At 42.8% G+C, this 20424-nt stretch overlaps 1 protein-coding gene across 1 annotated transcript in view; it reads left to right on the plus strand.

The window, feature by feature from the left end:
- Window positions 1-554: 554 nt before the first annotated feature.
- Window positions 555-20424, plus strand: part of Map9 (microtubule-associated protein 9) — a 31418-nt gene continuing 11548 nt past the window's right edge. The window contains exons 1-9 of the mRNA XM_005400952.2: window positions 555-1030; window positions 1362-1506; window positions 5170-5251; window positions 5390-5710; window positions 8254-8477; window positions 14666-14756; window positions 17043-17290; window positions 18579-18649; window positions 19533-19701. Of these exons, the coding sequence (XP_005401009.1) occupies window positions 1432-1506; window positions 5170-5251; window positions 5390-5710; window positions 8254-8477; window positions 14666-14756; window positions 17043-17290; window positions 18579-18649; window positions 19533-19701 (1281 nt within the window). The 5' untranslated portion in view covers window positions 555-1030; window positions 1362-1431. The remainder of the gene's footprint in view (window positions 1031-1361; window positions 1507-5169; window positions 5252-5389; window positions 5711-8253; window positions 8478-14665; window positions 14757-17042; window positions 17291-18578; window positions 18650-19532; window positions 19702-20424) is intronic.

A 20424-nucleotide genomic window follows, 5' to 3' on the forward strand; every position in this document is an offset into this window, starting at 1 on the left:
CTGGCTGACAGGCTGACTGACTGGCTGACTGACTGACTGGCTGACAGACTGGCTGGCTGACTGGTTGACTGACTGACTGGCTGACTGACTGGTTGGCTGACTGGCAGGTGCGCCCCAGCACACATCCGGGACACTGCACCCCGCAGCGCGCCGCCGCCCCGAGGTGCCCACGGAGTGGACGGGGCGCTCCCAGCATTCCCCTGCGGGGTTTTCGCCGTCCCGGGGTCTCCTCTCTTTCAGGAGAGGGAAGCGCTCCCCGGGGGTCCGCAGCTTCCCCGGGCTCAGGAAGGGCGCCGGGATTCAAAGCCGCGCGGGCAGGCGGCCTGCACCGCGCTCCGCCCCTCCCAAGGACACTCCCCGGCTCTCGAGCACCGTCCGCTCGGTGCAAGCAAAGACCTCCTGAGCATCCAGGGCCGACTGGGCTCTACGGGCCTCCGGGCGCTGGAGGCAAGGGCGGGCCTTGTCGCCCAGGCAACACCAGAAGCGTAAAGCGCCCTGCGGGTGACGTCACTTCCTCAGGCTGGTGGTTGCCGTGGCGACGCGTTCGCCCGAGGGCAGCTTCGGGTACCCGAGAGACAGGACGGCGCGGAAGTGACTTCCTCCCGGGACGCTGTTGCCTAGCAACCGCCGTCCACCTCCGCCTTTGGTCCCGCCCCCCCAGCCGGGCTGAGTGCGGGATCCGGAGTGCGGCCGACCGGGCCTGAGACCCCGCGCGGCCTCGGGGTCCTGGCGCCCGCGGCTGCGGAGGCCGGGTGGGCGCAGAGCCAGGAGCCGCGCAAACAGGACGCCGCCGCCGGGTCGGCCCAGCTTCCCGCAGCGGGAAGGCGAGCTCGGCACAGCCCCTCTGGAAGCTCCGGCACCCGGCCTGGCTAGCGGCTCGTGAGCGGAGGGGGCGCGAGGGAACAGCGCCGGCTCCGCGGGGCGCAGCGCACCGCTCCCCGAGACGGAGCCCTGTGCGGTGGGGGTGTGCGGCTCAAGGCTGTGCCCCGCGGCCGCCTCGGTGGCCTTTGGAGTGCAGAGCGGCCGTGCTGTAAGCTCCGTTATACTTTGGGGGAGAAGACATGAAAAATACGGCGTTCTGTATTCATTGGCAGCATTTTGTCTCATTAGTGTATTGCATTCATTTATTTGCTCATCCTTAAAATAGTGGCAAAACTATTTTAGGATAACGTCCATTTGCATTTTTTATGTCTATTTCTTTACAAGAACTGTATTTACATTTTTAGAGGAAGATACAGCTCAGTGTTCATGAGACCCTTTTATTTTGTTTCCCCTTTTTTTCCTTTTGGCATTAAGTGTGCTTAATAGAAATTTTCAAGCATGCAAAAGAAGTCTGATGCTATGTTTTTCATCTGTTTCAGCCACCATTGCAGGTTGAATGAATTAGTCCAACCATTTATTAACTAATTGAGGGAGAAGAAAAAATACACTATGGCTGACGAAATTTTCAGCACAACTTTGGCTTATACGAAGAGTCCAAAAGTTACCAAAAGAACTACTTTCCAGGTAAAATACTATAAAGCATTTTTGTTTTGAATGATTGTACAGTATAAATTGTGTATTAGTGTCTTAGTAATTTTTTCTTGTTGTTGAGACAATGTCTGGCACCCAAAATTAAAGGGGGAAAGGTTTATTTAGCTTACAGTTTGTAGAGGTTTTAGTCTATAATTGGTGGGTCCTTAAGCAGGGTGGCATTGAAGAGGAGAAATAGTTTATGGTGGGCAGAAGGTAGTAAAGCAATAAGGGACAACCGCATCTCTTTCTATCTCTTAGAATATATCTAAACTGTTTAGGGTGGGTAGCACTCACACCCTTAATCCCAGTGCCCTTGAGCCTAGTATTGTATCATGAGTCAGTTTTAGGGTTATACACTCTAGATCCAGGCACCTCTGAAAAAGCCCCATCTATGACTGCATAAAGTTTTGGGGGGGATAATTAGACCCAAACTATAGCCTTCTGCCCTTGGCTCCCCAAAGACTCATGCACCTTTCTATATGTAAGAGGCATTCAGTCTAAGAGTTGCCTAAGTCTTTAACAGTTTTAGCATTGTTGAAAAGTCTAAGTTCAAAGTCTCTTCTGAGATTTAAGGCCCCTGTATAAATGAAAAGAAAGTTAAACACTTTTAACATTTAATGGTACAAGGTGGACATTTTTATTTATTTATTTTTTACATTTTTATTTTAAAAGAAATAAATAGGGGAGTAAAAAGGAATGGAATGAAAGCAGGTCTGAAATTTAGAAGGGCAAACATTAAGTCTTACAGTTTTGTGTCTAGCATCTCAGGGAATCTGCCAAGACGTGAACTCTAAAAAGGGCTTGGGGCCTCAGCCCCTGTAGCACTTTTGGTGGTTGTAATTCTCGTGACTTTTCTCTGGGGCCGGCTTTTTCTCGCTGCAGTTTTTTTCCAGATAATTTACATTTCTGGCTGTTTTAAAGTTTTGGGGGTCTCTCCTGTACCTTTGACTGTATACTCACAACTTTACACATTGTCCTCTCGAGGAGACACCACCTGGCCTCCCAGGCCTTTTTTTGAAATTTGGGTGGAGGCCTTTCTGCCATAGAACTCTTACGTTCTGTATGCGCCTAAAACCAGCACCACATGAAGGATGCCAGTCTGTTGCCACCTGGAGCAGTAGCCAGGATCTTTGTGTTGTGTTTTGGGTTTTTTGGCTGTAGGGGTCTAGTGCCTATGAACTAAATTTTTTTTTTTTTTGGAAATTAAAAATGCTTGTTGTATCACATATTGATATATTCGAGGAATAACTTTTTTAGGTTAGGCTGTCACCATTCTGGAATGTGGTGCTCTGGGGCTTTCCTTGTAAAGGAAAGTCTTCTACTTTTGCAATTTTGAACCTGCAAAAGGTGGAGTCCTGTTGCTTCTTGTGATGCCCTCAGGACATTTTTGTATTCTCTTGTTCCTTCTCAGCAATTAAGATCTCCTCTCTTCTATCTTTGCAGTCCATAGCGTTACTGGAGCTTCCTTTCTGGCCAAACACAAAACATTTTAAATTATTCTGCTGGGCTCTTTTCTCTTGATTCTCAACATAAACCTGTCTAAAACCTCCCAACAGTAGCCAAGCCAGCACCTCGGCATTCAGCTGCCTTGAAATTTCTTCTACCAGATTAGTCCACTGCCTTTAATCTCAGTTTCGGGCAAAATCTGTAGAGAGAAGCAAAATGCAGACAAACTTTCTGCCAAGTGATAACATACGTCATCTGGAGTCCAACAACCAATGCAGTACTTTTTCCCAGCAGAAACCTCCCGAGCCAGGTCTTTACTGGCAGGATTTCTATCAGCCTTCTGGTCTTTGAGCTCTGACCAGAATCTCTCATACAAAACAGCCCCAGGTATTCCAGCTGTACTCTTTCAGGCTACATCTCTGAACCTTTCCTAACTCTTCCCTTTCCCACAGGCCAGTTCTAAATAAAGGCTCTTGAGCCACATGGCCAGGTAATGTCTGCTGCAGCAGTGACCCCACTTCTGGCACCAAATTTCTGTCTTAGTTACTTTTCTGTTGTTGTTGAGACAAAATATGTAACACCCAAAGTTAAAGGGGGAAAGGTTTATTTAGCTCACAGTTTATAGAGATTTTAGTCTGTATAATCAGCTGGCTCTTAGGAAGGGTGGCGTCACAAAGGAGAAACAGTTTATGGCCAGCAGAAGGTAGTAAAGCAAGAAGGGACAACCACAGCTCCTTTATTTAGGCTGTTAAGGGCGGGTAACCCTCACACCCTTAATTTTAGTGCCCTTTAACCTTTTAGTGCCCTTTAACCTGCATTGCACTGTGAATCAGTCCCAGCATCTCGCACTCTAGTCTAGCCACCTCTGAAAAAAGCCCCACCTATGACTGCATGAGGCTTTGTGGAGACATCTAGACACAAGCTGTAACAACTAGGAACCCAGAACTTAGTGATTCTATAAAGAGTCCTATGTTAAGCTAGAGTAATCTTATATTCCTTTTGAGGCTTTGCAAATGACACATCATGTTTGGGCTCCAGTATTACAAATCCTTCTTTATGGCTTTAAGGCTTTCAAATTAGCCTCAATACAAAGTTCTTACTAAATTAAAAGTTAAAGAGCAACTTAAACCTGAGCCTGGTGGCACCTGCCTGTAATCCTGGCAGTCTGGGAAGCTGAAGCAGGAGAATCATATGAGTCCACTCTGGGCTATTTCACAACTTGACAAGATCCTGTCTCAGGAAAAAAGAGAGTCGATTGAGGGGAGGGAGAAAGGAAGAAAGGAAGAAGGAAAGGAAGGAAAGAAGGAAGGAAGGAAGGGAAAAAGAAAAGAGAAAAAGAAAGGAAAGAAAGAGAAAGAAAGAAAGACAGAAAGAAAGAAAGAAAGAAAGAAAGAAAGAAAGAAAGAAAGAAAGAAAGAAAGAGAAAGAAAGAAAGAAAGAAGGAAGGAAAGAAAGAAAGAAAGAAAGAAAGAAAGAAAGAAAGAAAGAAAGAAAGAAAGAAAGAAAGAAGAAGAGAAAAAGAAAGAAAAAGAAAGGGACAAAGGCTGAGAGAGAGGGATGTAGCTCAGCAGGTAGACCCTGGGTTCAGTACCCAGTACCGCATACACACCCACACACATAAAAGCAATTTGAAATTACCGTCGTCATATAAAAACCATGTCCTACTATAACTAACTTTTAAGTTTTTTTTCTGTTGGTATACTACTTTTGAACCCAGCCTCTAATTTTCCATTATTGGTGAAATAATGTAGTATACTTACAAAATACTATCTCTGGCCTGAGGCCATAGCTCAGTGGAGCTGTGAATTTGTACAGATGCTCGGTGGAATTTCTACTTAGCTTGCAGGGAGCCCTGGGTTCAGTCCCCAGCACCCACACTCAGAGTGCCAGTTTCTTCCAAGATGTGAGTTTCTAATCATTTAGATTGCATCCCCCTCACTTCGTACTCCCTACCTCTAATTCTAACCTGCAGTGAAGGTCTCACTACTGCCCATGTTCTGCAGTTGAACTGCAAGCTCCTCGGAAAGGTCCTTGTTGTGACGTTTTGCATTGCATTTAATCCTCAGGTGCATGGTGCAGAGCAGGCTTCGGGAGATTGTCAGATAAATGAAGGTTTGCAAGCACTTAGTAATGAAGCATTTTTCAAAGAATTTTAAATATGAGACCTCCGTGTCTGAACGGGAATTGATTTTAGTTCTGTCATTCCAGGATGAGCTGTTAAGAGCAATCATAGCCCGCTCGGCCCGGCAGAGGAGCTCAGAGTACTCAGACGACTTCGAGAGTGACGTTGGTATGTGAGAACATGGAAAAGTAAACCACTGGTCATGCTTGTAAATGGATTTCTAGTTCTTTCTAGTTTTTTTAAAATTAATGCAATTTTAAAAGCTTAAAATAAACTATTGAAAATTTTTTTCTGTCCACTTTTCAGTTTCCTTAGGTGATTTTTCTGATACCTCAGTAGATGAAAATTCAGTTAAGAAAAAAGTGAATGATTTTCATCTGTCAGACGATGAGGAAAAGAATTCTCCACGGCCATCTTTTTTGAAAACCAAAAAATGGAACAGTGACATAACGAGAGAGGAGCCAGAAGTCGTGGTCAAGGACAGCGAAAAAATGGCACGTGATGTTTGTGAAGATACACTTGCAGATTCCTTCTCGGAATCTCAAAGTAAAGATCAAGAAATTGAGAAACAGAGAATTACAATAAAACCAAAACCCAGGAGTCTCCCAACCAAAAGCACCTCTTCGGGTAATGGTTAGATTATATAACAATATTTCTTGAAAATGTATTTTAAAATAATTATTCCCAAAATACATTTACACGGTAGCTAGTATGTATTTAAGAGGAAAAGATACGCCTTTTCGGCTCTGCAGACACAGGGCCACAGAGAACACCTGTAGTCCCATCGTCCTGTTGCCGGCTCAGCCTGGAGTCTGTGTGGATGTGTGACAGCCAGGCCCGTGAGCTGAAATTTTGTTCCTAGAGCGGGAACTGCAGTGGAATCCTTCATAGGCCCTTCACGCCCCAGAGATGCAAACAGTCATTTCTGGAGCTTGAGTTGTGGTTCCTGAGCAGCAGCTTCTCTTGCATGCTGCAGTCCCCGGGTTTGCTCCTGAGGGACGCGTACACCCTCGGACGCCCAGCAGTTCACTTCCACGCTAGTATTTTGCCTTTGTGTATCTGAAGAGAGAAACTTTTGTTGCTCTTATTGCTTATTGACATTCCAGACTCTTCTTTGAAAAAGTAGTCTTTGATTGCATGGGAAAATCTGCTAACCTTCATTTTTCTCGGGGTAAATCCTTGGTGTGATCTAAGGTCACCAGAGTTCTCCTCCATGTTCCTGTGGATTCCAGGTAGAAGTGGCTGAAGCAGGGAGCAGGCCTCTGCAGTCTGCTGGGGACACGCAGGGCCTTGTGCATGCAAGGGGAAGTGCTGGATGTTTCCCATCTGCTTTCCTTCTGGTTTCTAAAAGATATTTGTTCGTACTCACCTTCATAAAACTCCTCTTCCTTTATATTACCAGTAAATACAGTACCTGGTAAAACGTTTACAGTTTGCATGTTAGATATCAATGAAAACATCAGGGAGAACTGCTTGAAGGATGTGTTAATGCAGAGAATGCTAAAATAATGTGTGATGCACCGGAAAAACCTCTACTATATACCAGTTATGTGTGATTTTGACGAATAGGTCAACCTGAGGCAGAGATTAAACCTGCTTTTCCTATCCTACCAAGTTGTTTTGAGATCTGTGGAAGTGCATCTCCGTAACTATTAAACACTAGGAAATGCGATCCCAAAGCACTGGGACTCAGAATTGACTTACTAACATGTGCTTCTACTGTAGTGATGGGACTACACATGACAGAAGAGTAACTCTGAGCCTGATTATTAAGGAATGATGAGTGGAGAGTAGCTAAAAATGGATCTGAAGCAGGTAGAACTATGCAAATAGAAATTTATGGTAAATAATTAGCCAAATCATAATCCACTTATGTACCAAAAAAAAAGATAACAGTGAATTAAAATGAAAAAAATATTATATTTTAACCACAAGGTGGCAGAAAAGATTCTAAATTCTCTGCTTGGGTATCTAATGTATTAGGTGTAGGAAATACAAAATTAATAGATAGTCTCATACACTTCAATGTAAAACAGAGCTTTTTAAAAATATATAGACTTTTACTGCTAATTCAGCAATACTTCTGGAAGGAGAATTTTGGTATGAAATACTTAAGTCATTATTCCCAAATTCTTCAGGTTGAAGAATAAACCTTGAGGCTGGTGGTCTTAAGATGAAACTGTAGAATTTGTGAAGTATCTAAACGAATAAATGAATGATTCATTCATGAAGGAAAACGTGGTTTATGAGCCAGCCTCATCCTTCTCAAAATTCTTAGACTTCTTCTTCAGTGTTTGGAACTGAATATTTTTTATGTAATGAGCTATTGCTAGGTAGCAAGTAAAGCTTTATAAAAATATTAGACCTTCAGTGTTTTCTCTGTTCTTGCCTGTCTCTTATGAAAAAGTTTAATAACAAGATTCTCACTATAGCACAACTGTCCTATGAACGCAGAATGTATTTTATGGAACAACATCCGTGAAAATTGGTTTTTTTTATGTTTGGTTTTTGGCGCCGGGGATTGCACCCAGGAGTTCCTGCACGCTCACAGTGTGCTCGCCCCAAGTCTCACCCAGCCTTCCCGGTGAGATTTTAATAACCGCCGGCGCGTCCCACGGGCTCGAAGAGTGGTAGCTCGCCAGTCCCGTCTCCCTCCCACGAGCCAGCATGGTCGTCTTCGTGTTTGCACAGCACTTAGCTCGCTCTCAGCATTTCGTGTGTTTGGGATCATCTCCCTTCCTGGAGCAGGGCCGCTGTCACTGTGTAATTCTGAGGGCCGGTAGTGTGTTCAGGGCCTCGTGTCGGGGACTTGTTAAGGTTTGTTGCATGGATCTCCTCTTATAGAGGCAAGCTTTGGTTTTTTGTTTTATGTTTTTAAAAATATTGTGAAGACTATGAGAGTTCATAAAGGTGGAGAGATGACTTCAAATTAAAGCAATATATACTGACTGCTTTCAGGGTAGCAACATTATTTAAAAGTTTGGTTGTGAACCAGCCCTTGCTTGTGCCTTGCTGGGTCTTGTAGAGGAGGGTTGTGGCTTCCTCTGGGCTGGTCAAGGGCTAAGGGTCATGGCTGGAGGATGGCAGTCTGGTGACCCCTGGGAGAGCCCGGGAAGCCAGAGTCTGTTTTTGGTAAAATCCCCTGAAAGTGTGTGTGTGTTTGTTTGTAGCAGAAAATAGCAGTCTCGAAACAGATGAACACTTTAAGCCTTTACCTCGACCAAGGAGCATGTTAAAAAGGAGAAGCCACGTGGAAGAGAAGGAAGAACTAGGAGAAGAGAAAGAAATCGCCCTCAGTGATGGCTTGGATTCTGCGCCTTCCTCCCTTCCTGAGCTGGGTGTCAGGCAGCTGGAAGCTGAGAAAGACGAATTCTCTGAAAACCTTGGTCTTGAGGTGGGTGCTGTTGCCAAGTTGTTGAATTGTGTTCTTGAATTCAGTCCTCTGTATTCCAGTGCGCAAAAAATGCCATCAGTTATAAGATACAGTACATTGTCAGTACCACAAAGAAAGAAGAAAGTACTTGCGTATCAGCTGTTAGTTGCGAGACTCACCCACTTCCAGAGGAAGTAAAATGTCAAAATTATTTTGTGCTTCTGGGCTAAATCATACCATCTTATATTTTTACTTGTGTATTTTAGCATTACACATTTTCTGGCTAAGGAATATATAGTTAGTATCACTTCCTCATTTGGTTCAGTTCACTCACAAATGTGTACTGAGTGTTCCTTTGTTTTTAGGGTGTGCCACCGTGGGGTGCAGTGTGACCCTCCAGGTTTTCATCAGGCACATTTCCCCCCGGTCTCTGTGTTTCACCATAGGAAGAAACTCCCCTCTCACACTGTAGGAGGGAAAAGTAGAGAAGAGTGTCGGTCCCCCATAACTTGCTAGGGTAGCTAAGGGAACAGAAACTACGTGTCACCTATCCAGACTTCTTTAGTTCTGTACCTGCCACCTACAGCACTGGTGTGTAGAGGTGTGCTCCCAGGAGGTGATACAAAACGACAGAAAGGGGCTCCTTTGTACTCTGACCACATGAATGACAACTTCCAATTCAGATCTGCAGTGCTAGGAAGCGAAAAAAGCCGGTAATTCCAATCCTGGTCTGTGGTCCAGCCATACAAGTACAGCTGACAATTTGATATATATCTAGCAGACCCCTCCATGCTATTTCTTAATCTGATCTGAAAAACCAAAGGAAGGAACCAAGACAATTATTTTATATTCAATATAATTATCTGATCAATTGAATATTTTATTCGTTTCCTGCATCTGCTACCACCAGTTGCCACAAGCGAGGAGACCTAACAACAGAAATTGTTTCTCTTAGTTCTGAAGACAGAAAGTCCTAAGTCAGGCACTAGATCTGCAGGGCCATGTTCTCTCAAAAGTCTTCAGGGAAGAATCCCTTTCACTTCAGGGGATTGCAGCAAATCTTGGCATCCCCTAGCTTCCAGCTGCATCCTTCCGATCCAAGCCTTCATCGCCTCTTGACCTTCTTGTGTGTTTCCTTGGTGCCTCTTTCTCTAAAAAAGATGCTGTCAGTTTTAGGGTCTGTCTTCATCTTACCAAGTCATATCTACAGACACTGTTCTCTAAATAAGATGTGCCTGAATTTGGGGGGACACTGTTCAAACAGGAACGGATACCTAGCTAAATGCTGTTCTCTGGCATTTCTAGGTTCTTTCTTTTAAAAATTCCCAATTTTTAAAAAAATGACATCATACTATGACAGATTTAATAAAAGTATAGCTAATCATAGTCAGGCCACCTAACAGGAAGTTTACTACGCTTATTCCCTTTGAGAGCATTTTTCTGTGTGCTTACATCATGTTTGCCTGTCAGTATTCACATTTTTTGTTGTACTCTTGCTTTGTCTCTTAGTAGTAGGTCGTGAAGTGTTTCTGTGTCGGTAGGGGATCTGGAGACCACATGCACCTGTGTGGCATCTGTAGCATCACCCAGGATGTAGCTCTCTCATCTCAGTGCTGGAAACTTCTATTTTAACCACCTGAATATTCTGTAGTCCTCGTTACACAGGCCTTCTTTATGGACTGTGCTCTGAATCTTCCTTAAATCTACTGTCTCTGGAATTTCCCATCTAGTTTTTGTTCCCTGTTCTGCATGTGTGAGCTTCGGGTCTTCACTAGTCTGTCCCATCTACATTCAGCCGTGCTCTATCCTCTCTCTTGGTAAAATACCTCCCTGACCCCGCACCTCCTCTTGCTGCCTTACGGTCTGTCAGTCACCTCTCTGTCCCTGTAACAAGATACCCGAGATAATCAACTTGGCAGGAGGAAGCGCTCTTTCCGCTTGTGGTTTCAGAGGTTTCAGTTCGTGCTTCCTTAGCCCTTTTGCTTCGGGAGATGGCGGCACAGTACATCATGGGAGGATGGTGGAGGAGGCCTGCTCACCTCATGGTGGCCAGGAAGCAAGGAGAGAAAGGAAGGAGCCAAGGTCCCACCACCCCCTCCAAGGGCGTGCCTAGCTTCCTCCCACTAGGCCGGGGCCAATGGCAAGGACCATGGGCAGGGCAGCCTTTACAACATGGCCCCTTGGGCTCATTTAAGGTCCAAACCATAGCACCGTCCTGGAGAAGCCACAGCCCAGTGCAGAAAGGATGAGTTGCGTTCCTTCCTCCTGCACCTTTACCTCTGACTTTGCATCTCTGAGCTTGGGGGTAGGGCTTGTGTATATGACTGATGCATAAATTAACCAGACCTAGCATTGCTAGGATAAATTCTGCTTGAGCAAGACATAATGTATTGTGGGATTTATTTGGTAGTATTTTGTTGACTTCTGGATATATACTTATGAAGGCTCTTTTTCTGAAAATATTATTAGGCATCTGTACAGATGAGTTAAGGAGTGTACTTTCTTCTTCATTATCTGAAAGGTAAATATGACATTAAAAGTTCATCATATTTTCCTTAAAAGAGAAAAATCATCTGTAAAATTATCCAGGCTTAGAATTCCTTAGTAGAAAGGTCTTTAGCCTTAGATTTCATTTTTTAATAGATATTTTTGATACTCAGATTTTCTTTTCATCAGTTTGCTAATTTATATTTAAGAAATTTGTCATTCCATCTGAGAAGTCAAATTTATTGAACACTGTTCATGATATTTCTCTATCCTTTTAATGACCATAACATTATTATAACATGCCATCCTTTATCTCTAATATGTATAATTTGTGTTTTGTCTTTTTTATTAAATCTTGGTAGGTGCTGCTTAGTTTCTTAAATTTTTCAAAAATCTAGCTTTGGCTTTGCTAATTTTTCCTCTATTTGTTTCCAATGTCACTGATTTCAGTATTTATTATTTCTTTTTACTTTCTTTGCATTTGGTTTGCTTATCTTTAAGTTGAAAATTTTCTTTTTGACTGTGAGTCTTTCACCTTCTATTAAAACCCTGGAAACTATATATTTCCTTCTAGACTACTGAAACAAGTCCAAAGTTTCAGATGTGTTTAATATCCATTATCATTTCCTTAATTAATTTTCCAATTTCCCATATATTCTCTTTTTGACCAGTTAGTTATTTTGTGATAATTAAATTTAATTACAAATATTAGAGTCTTCTCTGGATATGCTTTTTACTATTGATTATAATCTAATTTTATTATTGTCCAAGAAAAATTTATGATTTCAAGTTTTTGAGAATCCTCAGTGGCTCAGCCTGAGTGTGACCTGTGAAAGCTCCATTTGCTCAGGCAAAGTACACTTGTTCTTCTGGTGTTGCAGGTCATGTTCTGCCATTTCACTTGGGTCATCAGGGCAGTTGTAGTGGCACACACATCTTCTCCGTTCTTACCGATGTTTTCTCTAGTTGGTTCACCAGTTGCCAATGTAGGGATGTTCAAACATACACATAGGTCTGGAGATTTGTCTGTAGCTCATTTTATTTTTGTTGGTCTTTTATAACTTTGTACTAGGCGCATATACATTTATTATTATTATTATTACTATTATGTCATGGTCTTGTAGCAATGAAAAGTGTCTCTACATCTGTTGTATTTCTTATTTTGCAGTTCATTTTGTTTGATACTTTGCCTCGCTTATGGCTAGTGTTTGCGTAGTGTATGTTCTATCCTTTTCCTTTCAGATGACTTAGGTCTTTTTCTTTAAATGAATCCCATATAGTAATAGTTTAGTGTCCCCTATAATCAAATCTGGTTATTCATCCTTTTTAATTCTAGTGTCTAATCCACTTATGACTGATTGATTGATTTCTACTGGTTCAATCATAGGGATGCTCTACTACTGAACTACTTCCCCAGACTATTTTTAAATTTCTTTCATTTGATTGTTTGTTTGTTTGTTTTGTTTTTCTTCCAGTACCAGGAATTGAACTCACGACCTTGCATCTTGCACTTGTCAGGCAGACGCTTTGCCGCTGAGCTAAATTCCCAGCCCCTAAATTTCTTTAGTTTGAGACAATCTCAATAGCAGTCCTCAACCTTGTAATCCTCCTGCCTCAGAGTCCTGAATAGTTGAAATTATAGGCCTGAGCTATTGTACCTCAGTGAATTTTCTTTCAATGTAAATACTTTGACTTTTGTTGCTGTTTGTTTTCTGTTTATCTCCTTTGTTATATTGTTCCTCTGTTACTCCATTCCTGCCCCCTTTTTTGGACATTAATCACATGTTTTTTAGGTTTTCATTTTGATTCTCTCTTGATTTTTTTCTTTAGCTCTCACTGTTTGCATTATATTTTTAATACTTGTCCTGTGAGTTACAACACTGCATCAATGAATGATCATAACTGAGAGTAAAGCTTGTATTTATTTCACATTTAGCATAGAAATATTGCAGCAGTTTAGTTGCCTATACTCCTTCACTCATTGTGATATCATTGTCATATCTTTTAGAACTGCTGAGGATGGGCTGGGGATTTAGCTCAGTGGCATAGCGCCTGCCTGGCAAGTGCAAGGTCATGAGTTCAATTCCCAGTACCAGAAAAAAAAAACAAAAAAAAAGAACTGCTGAGGATATAATCCCAACAATACATACATTATTATAATTCTTCTTAAAGAGCTTTTTTAACACTTTGCCTAAGATTTTAAAGAATTACGAAAAAATAAATCTTTATATTTTTCTTAAAGATATACATGTACAGTTTCTGGGAATCTCATTTCCCTCCTATGGATCCAAACCATGATTTTGTTATTTCTCATCAGTTTTATGCACTTTTTTTTTCATATCTTACAATGTAAGTTTGTCAGTAACGGACTTTCTCAGTCTTTGCTTATCTAAAAAGTATTTCTTGTTCTTCATTTTTGAAGGATTTTTAGCTGAGTATATCCTCCTTGGATGTAGTTCCTTTTTTAACCCTTAACTCTTTGTAGGTTTCCATTATTTCTGGCTTCTCATTTCTGTCAAGAAATCAGTCACACATTTTATTATTCTCCTGTATACAATGTTATTTTTTTTTCTGCGACTTAAAGAATTTTTTTCAACATTTGTTCTTCTTTGAGTTGTAGCAGCTTGAGTACAAGGTGCCCAGGTTAGTTTCCCTGTCCTTGCTCTGCTTGGGGCCAGGGAGCTTTCTCTGAGCTGATACCTTCCAGGAATAGGGGATGTCTCTGGATTTTTATTTTGCTTTTTAATTTTTTGATACCCTGTCTTCTTCCCTCTCTTTGGAGTTCCAGTTATCCATACATTGATATGTCACTGATCACTGGAGTTTCATTCACATTTCTTTAATCTTTACTCTCCTTTGTTTTTCAAGTGGGCTAATTTACATTGCTGCCTTCCAGTCCCCTGACTTTTTCTGATCTCTGATCTGCTATGAAGTCCACCCAGTGAAACTTTACTTCAGTTACTATAGCATTCAACTGTAGAATTTCCACTGGTGTTTTTTGGCTTTCTTTGTCTCTGATAAGATCCCCTTCTGTTTAGCCATTGTGCACGTGTTTGCCCTATCATACCGGAACACATTTACAGGAATGACTCGGGGCCTTTCTTGCTAACTGCCACATCTGCGTCGTCTGTGGCTGGCTCCTGTTGACTGTCCCTTGTTTTTGTTGTTGTTTCCTCCCGTGTGAGTCATCTGCTCTGTCTCTTCCCTCCTCAGCGGCATTTGCTTGCACGCAGGACGCTATGAATGACGGAGGATTCCAGATCCCCTAAGTGCCTCTGAACATTTCTTCTAACAGCCAGCCAGCGTGGTTGCACACAGATTTCCAGCTTTCCCTCTGGCAATGCATGTCAACTTGAATCTTTGCCTCTGTCTTTCAGTCTTTGGCTTCGGTGGTTTCACAGGATCCTCTCAGGCTTCTTTATTAGTTCTAAACAAGCTAGTATTTCTTTGAGCCCAGCATTGTAAGTGTGTTTCCTAGGCAGAGATTGCTCTAAAATAGAGATTTCAGGTACAGAACTAAAATACCTCTTTCAGGGCCCCACTGAGTACCAAAGGATTACAGTGAAGGCTCAGAAGCACAGCTCGGCGGCCTCCAGGAGCTTAGCGCTCTTGGCGCCTCAGCGGCAGACTGTGCAGATCCCATGTCTGTAGTTTTAATAATGCTATTGCTGTAAAAATCTTGAGAACTGAACTTACATGGCAAATTCATTTTTTAAAAACAGGATCCGTCATTTAAAAGCCCGTCGTCATCCCTTAAAGACAGCCTTGGAAGGTGCTTTCCACCAGGATCTGAGGAGAAGATGTCCAGAAAAGGTGGTTGTATCTAACTATTGTGTTTTGCTTGTGAATGCTGCATTGCTCAGACCCTCGTTTGTGGGGGAACTGTACTTCGCACGGTTACAGGGGAAGTGTATTTGTCTTTGCTTCAGTTTCAGTGCTGACTGCTCAGTACTGTGTGACTTCAGGTGCAGAATTTTAACTGGCAGTACCTCCGTCTCCCCACTTGTCAGATTAACCCGTATGAAAAGGAGGTTGTGAAATGTCGGTGCTGCAGTCCGTTGTAGCCACAGGGCAAGTTTGGGGGGTGAGCGTTCGGGCGAGTCGTGCCCACTTGCGAGTGGTGCAGTAGTCTCCACCGTGCAGTGTAACGTTCAGACGGACTTTAATCCAGGTACAGCTACATGAGCAAAGTCGCAAGCCTCTCTGCCACGTAGGGATTTTTAAAATGCAGATAATAAGAATATCCAGCCCCAAGGGCAGTTGTGAGCCTTAAAAAAATAACACAAACAAAGCGCTTAGAACACTAAGCACATAGTGAATGCGAGGCGTGAGTGGTTCATGCTTACTTTCTTAGTGCTGTAACAGCACAAGCTGAAGTGCATAGCCACTCCTAGGATTCGGGCATACTACTGACATTTCTTAAGTGCTTACTGTGTCGTATAATCTTTGTCACTTTACGGATGAGGAAGACGGAATGCAGAGGTACTGAGAAACATGCCCAAGGCCAGGGCTGAAGCCACAGTTTGAACATTTGGCTCCAGAGTCTGTGTTCTTTTCACTGAGTGAATTGATACAGCTCCCAACAGCCCAGTAGTGAATTGCAGCTGGATGCCGTCCGGATGTGACCGTGTAACGCAGTAATAAGATGTCTGTAAAAGGACTGACCTCCAGACAGGTTCCAAATCAGTGGCCATAGGACAAGCAGCAGCGTTAGGACTTGGTGGTGCTGGTCGGTGTTGGGCCAGGCCGTGGCCCCGGTAGCGATGAGAGACCACAGAGAGCGCTGGTTTCTTTGCACTGCGCATCCAGAGCATGGCAGGATCCTAACAGCAGCAGCTGTACAGAAGCAAAGTGAGGTGTCTCCTGCAGGAGCAGGCGCTGGTCCCGCAGGCCGCTGATACGCTCAGTCCTGGGCGGAGGCCAGCGGGGCAGCACCGCAGAACGGAACGGACGACGCTGGCTTTGTCCTCTGCAGTGGTACTGATGCTTGCTTCTTATTGTGGTCGCTGCCACGGCCTGGAAATGTGTGCCGATCCTTTCACAGCCAGCCTCTCCAGCTAAGGACATGTATTCTCTTTCCCCAAATCAGACCTAACTGGAAAATGAACCCTGGCGTGATTTTTCAGGGTGCTCATGTGCTCGTAATATAAGCCTTACCCCACAATAAGCCCCTGTGAAGATCATGAGCCAGACTGACGTCTAGTATGTCTGTTGTGACATACAGCAAATGCAATGAAATATAAAATAATAATATATAATTAAATACAAATAAATATTGACATTAATATAAAAATGGTAATATAAATTGCAGCATAATTCATTATTTGTAAGTACACCAGTGGGCACCTCTAGACAAGACAGAAACGCCTGCGTAGGCAAATGAGCTCGAGGCGTATTGCCAAATGACCAATCAGAGCACAGATGTCACAGGGATATCCTGCGCACTTGACAGTGCGAATCTTCGTAACTCCGTACGGCGTGTGTTACAACACGTACCTGACGCACTACCATGAAGTGAAGAAGCACTTGCTAATTTTGGAGCGTGCAACCTTTCATCTTTGTGTAGAGCGTCGTTCCTAATTGTTCATCGTTTTTGTTGCCACTCCTAACTCGTAAGTCTTTAGTTAGTACTGATTTGATGGTAGACTTAAAGGGAATAAATGTACAGTGTTGTACATGAATAAAATGAGATATCCTCTGAGAAGAAGCCCTGCTGTATCTTTTAGAGCAAAAGTTAACGTAGAAGACTCAGTTCTGTCTGGGGGGAAACGTGGTAAGTTTTAGGACTGAACAAATGTTGCCACCATGGTTATTTGACTTGTCCCTCAACAAGCCCTTTAGTGTGTCTTTCTTTTGGAATAGTTGTTCCATTCTAATGATTAATGTGTTTTTTAAAATAACTAGTTTTCCCAAATGCTTCATGAAGTGACCAGTTTTGCTTTCGAAGATCACATATGAAAAAAAGTGGTGTTTTCCATCCTATCTTACTTTGCAAGAGCAAAGATTACAGGCAGTCTTCCTTTACAGGAAAGTAAGCAAACCTGTGTTCCAGTTTACTCATTCAGAAGGTTCTAGTGCTGCTGTTCTTTCTCAATATAGATCAGAATGAAGAAGTCACTGAAAACCATCATTCCTGGGAACTAAATGGAAACGAAGACAATGCGGTTTTGATGGACTGTGTCGCTCCTGAACTTGAGAACCCCGAGGAAAGTGAGGGGGCCACCGACGGCCGTAAAGAAGACGAGGAGGAAGCTGGGCCGGGGCGGGAGGAGGTTTTCGCAGCTGCACCCCGGCTGCCCAGATCTCCAGGGCCCATCGGGCCTGCCGACGCCACGGCCCCCGCACAGGTATTTCCGTAAACTCACACTTTCCATACTGTGGCTTGCACCATGAGAGCCTCACAATATCTTACTTTCCATATTACATAGCTCTGCATAACCTGTGGAAATCTCACCTTTTGATAGTGGTGTTACGTTGTGAGGTAGTTCTTGATTCAGTAGAAAAGTTTGTAGTAAATAAAACCCACTGTTACCTGAAAATGATCAAAATGTACTTTAAAATCTCTCAGAAATTGTCCCTGTAGCAATAGTTTCTGTAGGTCTTCAGATGCTAAAAGTACAGCTGTCTGGACCAATTTCTGAGGTTTTGAGTTAGTGAAATTTTAACATAATTTGAGAACATTTTTATGGAAATCTGTAAGAAATGTTTGTCAGTGTCCGTAAATAGATGGACAGGATTGTTCTTCAAAACACTGTAATTGTAAACTTGAAGAACAGATTTGTGGTGTGCAGGACTACTTGTCCCAGGGTACCACACTTAAAATCTATACGATAGCATGTTTGGGCTCTGTTTCTCTTAAATGTAGTATTTATCTCTTGCAGCTGTAGGTAGCTAAGAACTTTCTTATTTATTACCAGGGAAAGTGAACAGTGGTAGGTGAAAACTGGTAGTTAAACGGGACTATCATAATACAGACGATAGTTTTGTCTCACCGAAGGTCACAAGCCCTGTTCCAGGTGGATTGCCCTTGGCCGCCTTCCCTGGAAAAGCACTGCTGCCACCTTGAGGACGTGCCTCACCTGCGCTCCCCTCCCAGTAGTACCACCTAGGGCTCTTGGAACGCAGGGAGTGAGGCCTCTGCTGTTGCTTCCTCATCATAAGAAGAACAGCCAAAGGCCCACCACCACCAGCTCACAGTCACCGGCTCCTCTGGCCACACGCTCGTCCACTCTGTCCCTCTGTCCATGTGCTTGTGGGGTTTATTTTAAAAATAAATCTCTCCAGTCCCCCGTGTGGGCCTCCCTGCGCCTCCTCCGCAGCCCTGGCTCCCTCTTGCCCCGCACAGATGCCTTCCCAGGGCAGCTGTCCCAGTGGACCCAGCCCTGCTCTGGCCCCTGCAGTCACCGTCACTGACCCTCACGTTTCTTTTCATGACTCGGGTTTCTGTGATTGTGGCCTGCGGCCCCTGCTTGAGATTTGGCTCCTCGGTGGAATGTCATTCACTGGTTTGTGCCCAGGGCCTACTGTGCATGACCCGTACTGGATAAAGTACTGATTTCCTGACAGTGTAGGCGCCAAGCCTAACTGTGATCACTAATGGTGCATAACCTATCCATGGGATTTTCTGTTTATTAGAAAACAGTGGAAGACAGAATCACGAAGAGTAAAAAGTCAACAACGAATAGAGCATCCAGTGCGTCTGCCCGGTAATAAAGTCATCAGCGTCGCTCACTTAGGGGGTTGCACTCTTAGCAAAACTCATTTCAGTTTAAACTCTGTAAAACAAACTGCATTTGGTGTTACTCGACTTACTCTTCCTTTCCCTCTTAGGAGATGGGTTGACTATTTCATCTAAAACCCCTAACACATGAGAAATTGTCCCGAAAGTCTTCAGGCTTGTGGGCTAAGTGGGCTTATTAACCTGATAAAAAGCTGTGTGGCTTCATCTGCGTTATACAGGTGAAGGTTGCTAGCTCATGAGTTCTAGTCTAAGCCCGCTGAGTCCTTCGAATTTTAATCAAGTAGGCATGACCAGCCGGGCCGTCCTATGAATGAATGGTCAGCCAGTGCCTGTTTCAAGTGGCCTGGGCAGTTCTGTCCCTGTGGCGACTGCTCCCTTCTGCAGCTGGAGCAGGAAGGCAGCAGGTATAGCCAGTGTGGCTATACGTTACCACATGGGTAAACGTCACCAGAATAGACTGATTCTCCCCACCAACCTCTGAAATGGAGGGTTCCGGTCTTTCTAACTTTAGAGTGGTTCCTGTAACAAAATGATACAAGGAAACATGAAAAGAGTAAATAAAGCCCACTTTATTAATCTTCCTTTCTTTGTGTAATGTGAGCTGTGGTCTGTACTTCTTAAAAACACTCTAATTAAAAACACCTAAAACTAGCAATCATTCTAAAGGTATAAAGTTTAAATTATAATAAGTGGGACTTTTATGTAGTAAGAAAGACTACTTTTTACCTGCATCACTTTCAAAGTGATTATAACTTCTTAAATGAAGTTATAATGTAGTTCTCAATGGTGACAGTTACATATTCTAACAAGTTGAAGTACTCTCTCTTGATGTATTTGGAACTTTTCAGATTAATGACTTCTGAGTTTGTGAAGAAATCCAGTTCTGTAAGGAGAACTCCAGGGTCAACTACCTCTTCCCAGTACTTAGGGACTTTGAAAGTCTTGGACCAAAAGCCTTCACAGAAGCAGAACCTCGAGCCTGACAAAGCAGATCACATAAGGGCAGCTGTTTACCAGGTAAAAAGGAAAAGGCTTTTAATGAGAACGGTGACCAACCCTCACTTCCTAAGGATACATGTTTATCAAAGGATAAGGTGACTGTCAGAAATGATGGTTTAACCCTTAATCACATGGAAAGATTTTCCCTTACAATGCATGACCAATGCAAAGGTATTTCACTCAACTTTTTGCTTCCACACTTTAACTGACCACAGATGTTTCAAAACATGCCCCTACGGTTTTTAGAAATACAGCAAAAGCTAAAACACTGTATGATCTATATACATGATATTCTCTTTGTCCTTAAAGTTTATATTATTTAGTGACACAAAAAGGTGTTTGAAAATTTTCTTTCCTGGGATCTTGTTGGACTTACACAGAATTTTTTCATAGTTTCAATATGTCTTTTTTGTCTTGTTTGTTGTATAAGATAATGCATTTTAGGAAATTACACATATGCATTTGAGAAAGAAACGTTAGTACATTTACCCTTGACATTCAGTCTTTGAAATTTCTATTCTTATTTCTAAAGAGGATCATACACATTTGATCGTACGCATAGGGTTTTCTTAAGTAATATATATCTAGATTTATTAAATTATTGTTAGAAAAAGAAAAATGATACTAGTTTATGTAAAATTTATAAATTTTATGTTTTCTTTTTAAGAGTTTTAATCAACTATTTCAGAAATAAAATTCTAATTCATTTAGGCAGTTTTGAATATCATGTAACCTTTTTCC

The sequence above is a fragment of the Chinchilla lanigera genome, unplaced genomic scaffold (genome assembly GCF_000276665.1).
Source record: "Chinchilla lanigera isolate Chin_1 unplaced genomic scaffold, ChiLan1.0 scaffold00070, whole genome shotgun sequence".
NCBI classification, from domain to species: Eukaryota; Metazoa; Chordata; class Mammalia; order Rodentia; family Chinchillidae; genus Chinchilla; species Chinchilla lanigera.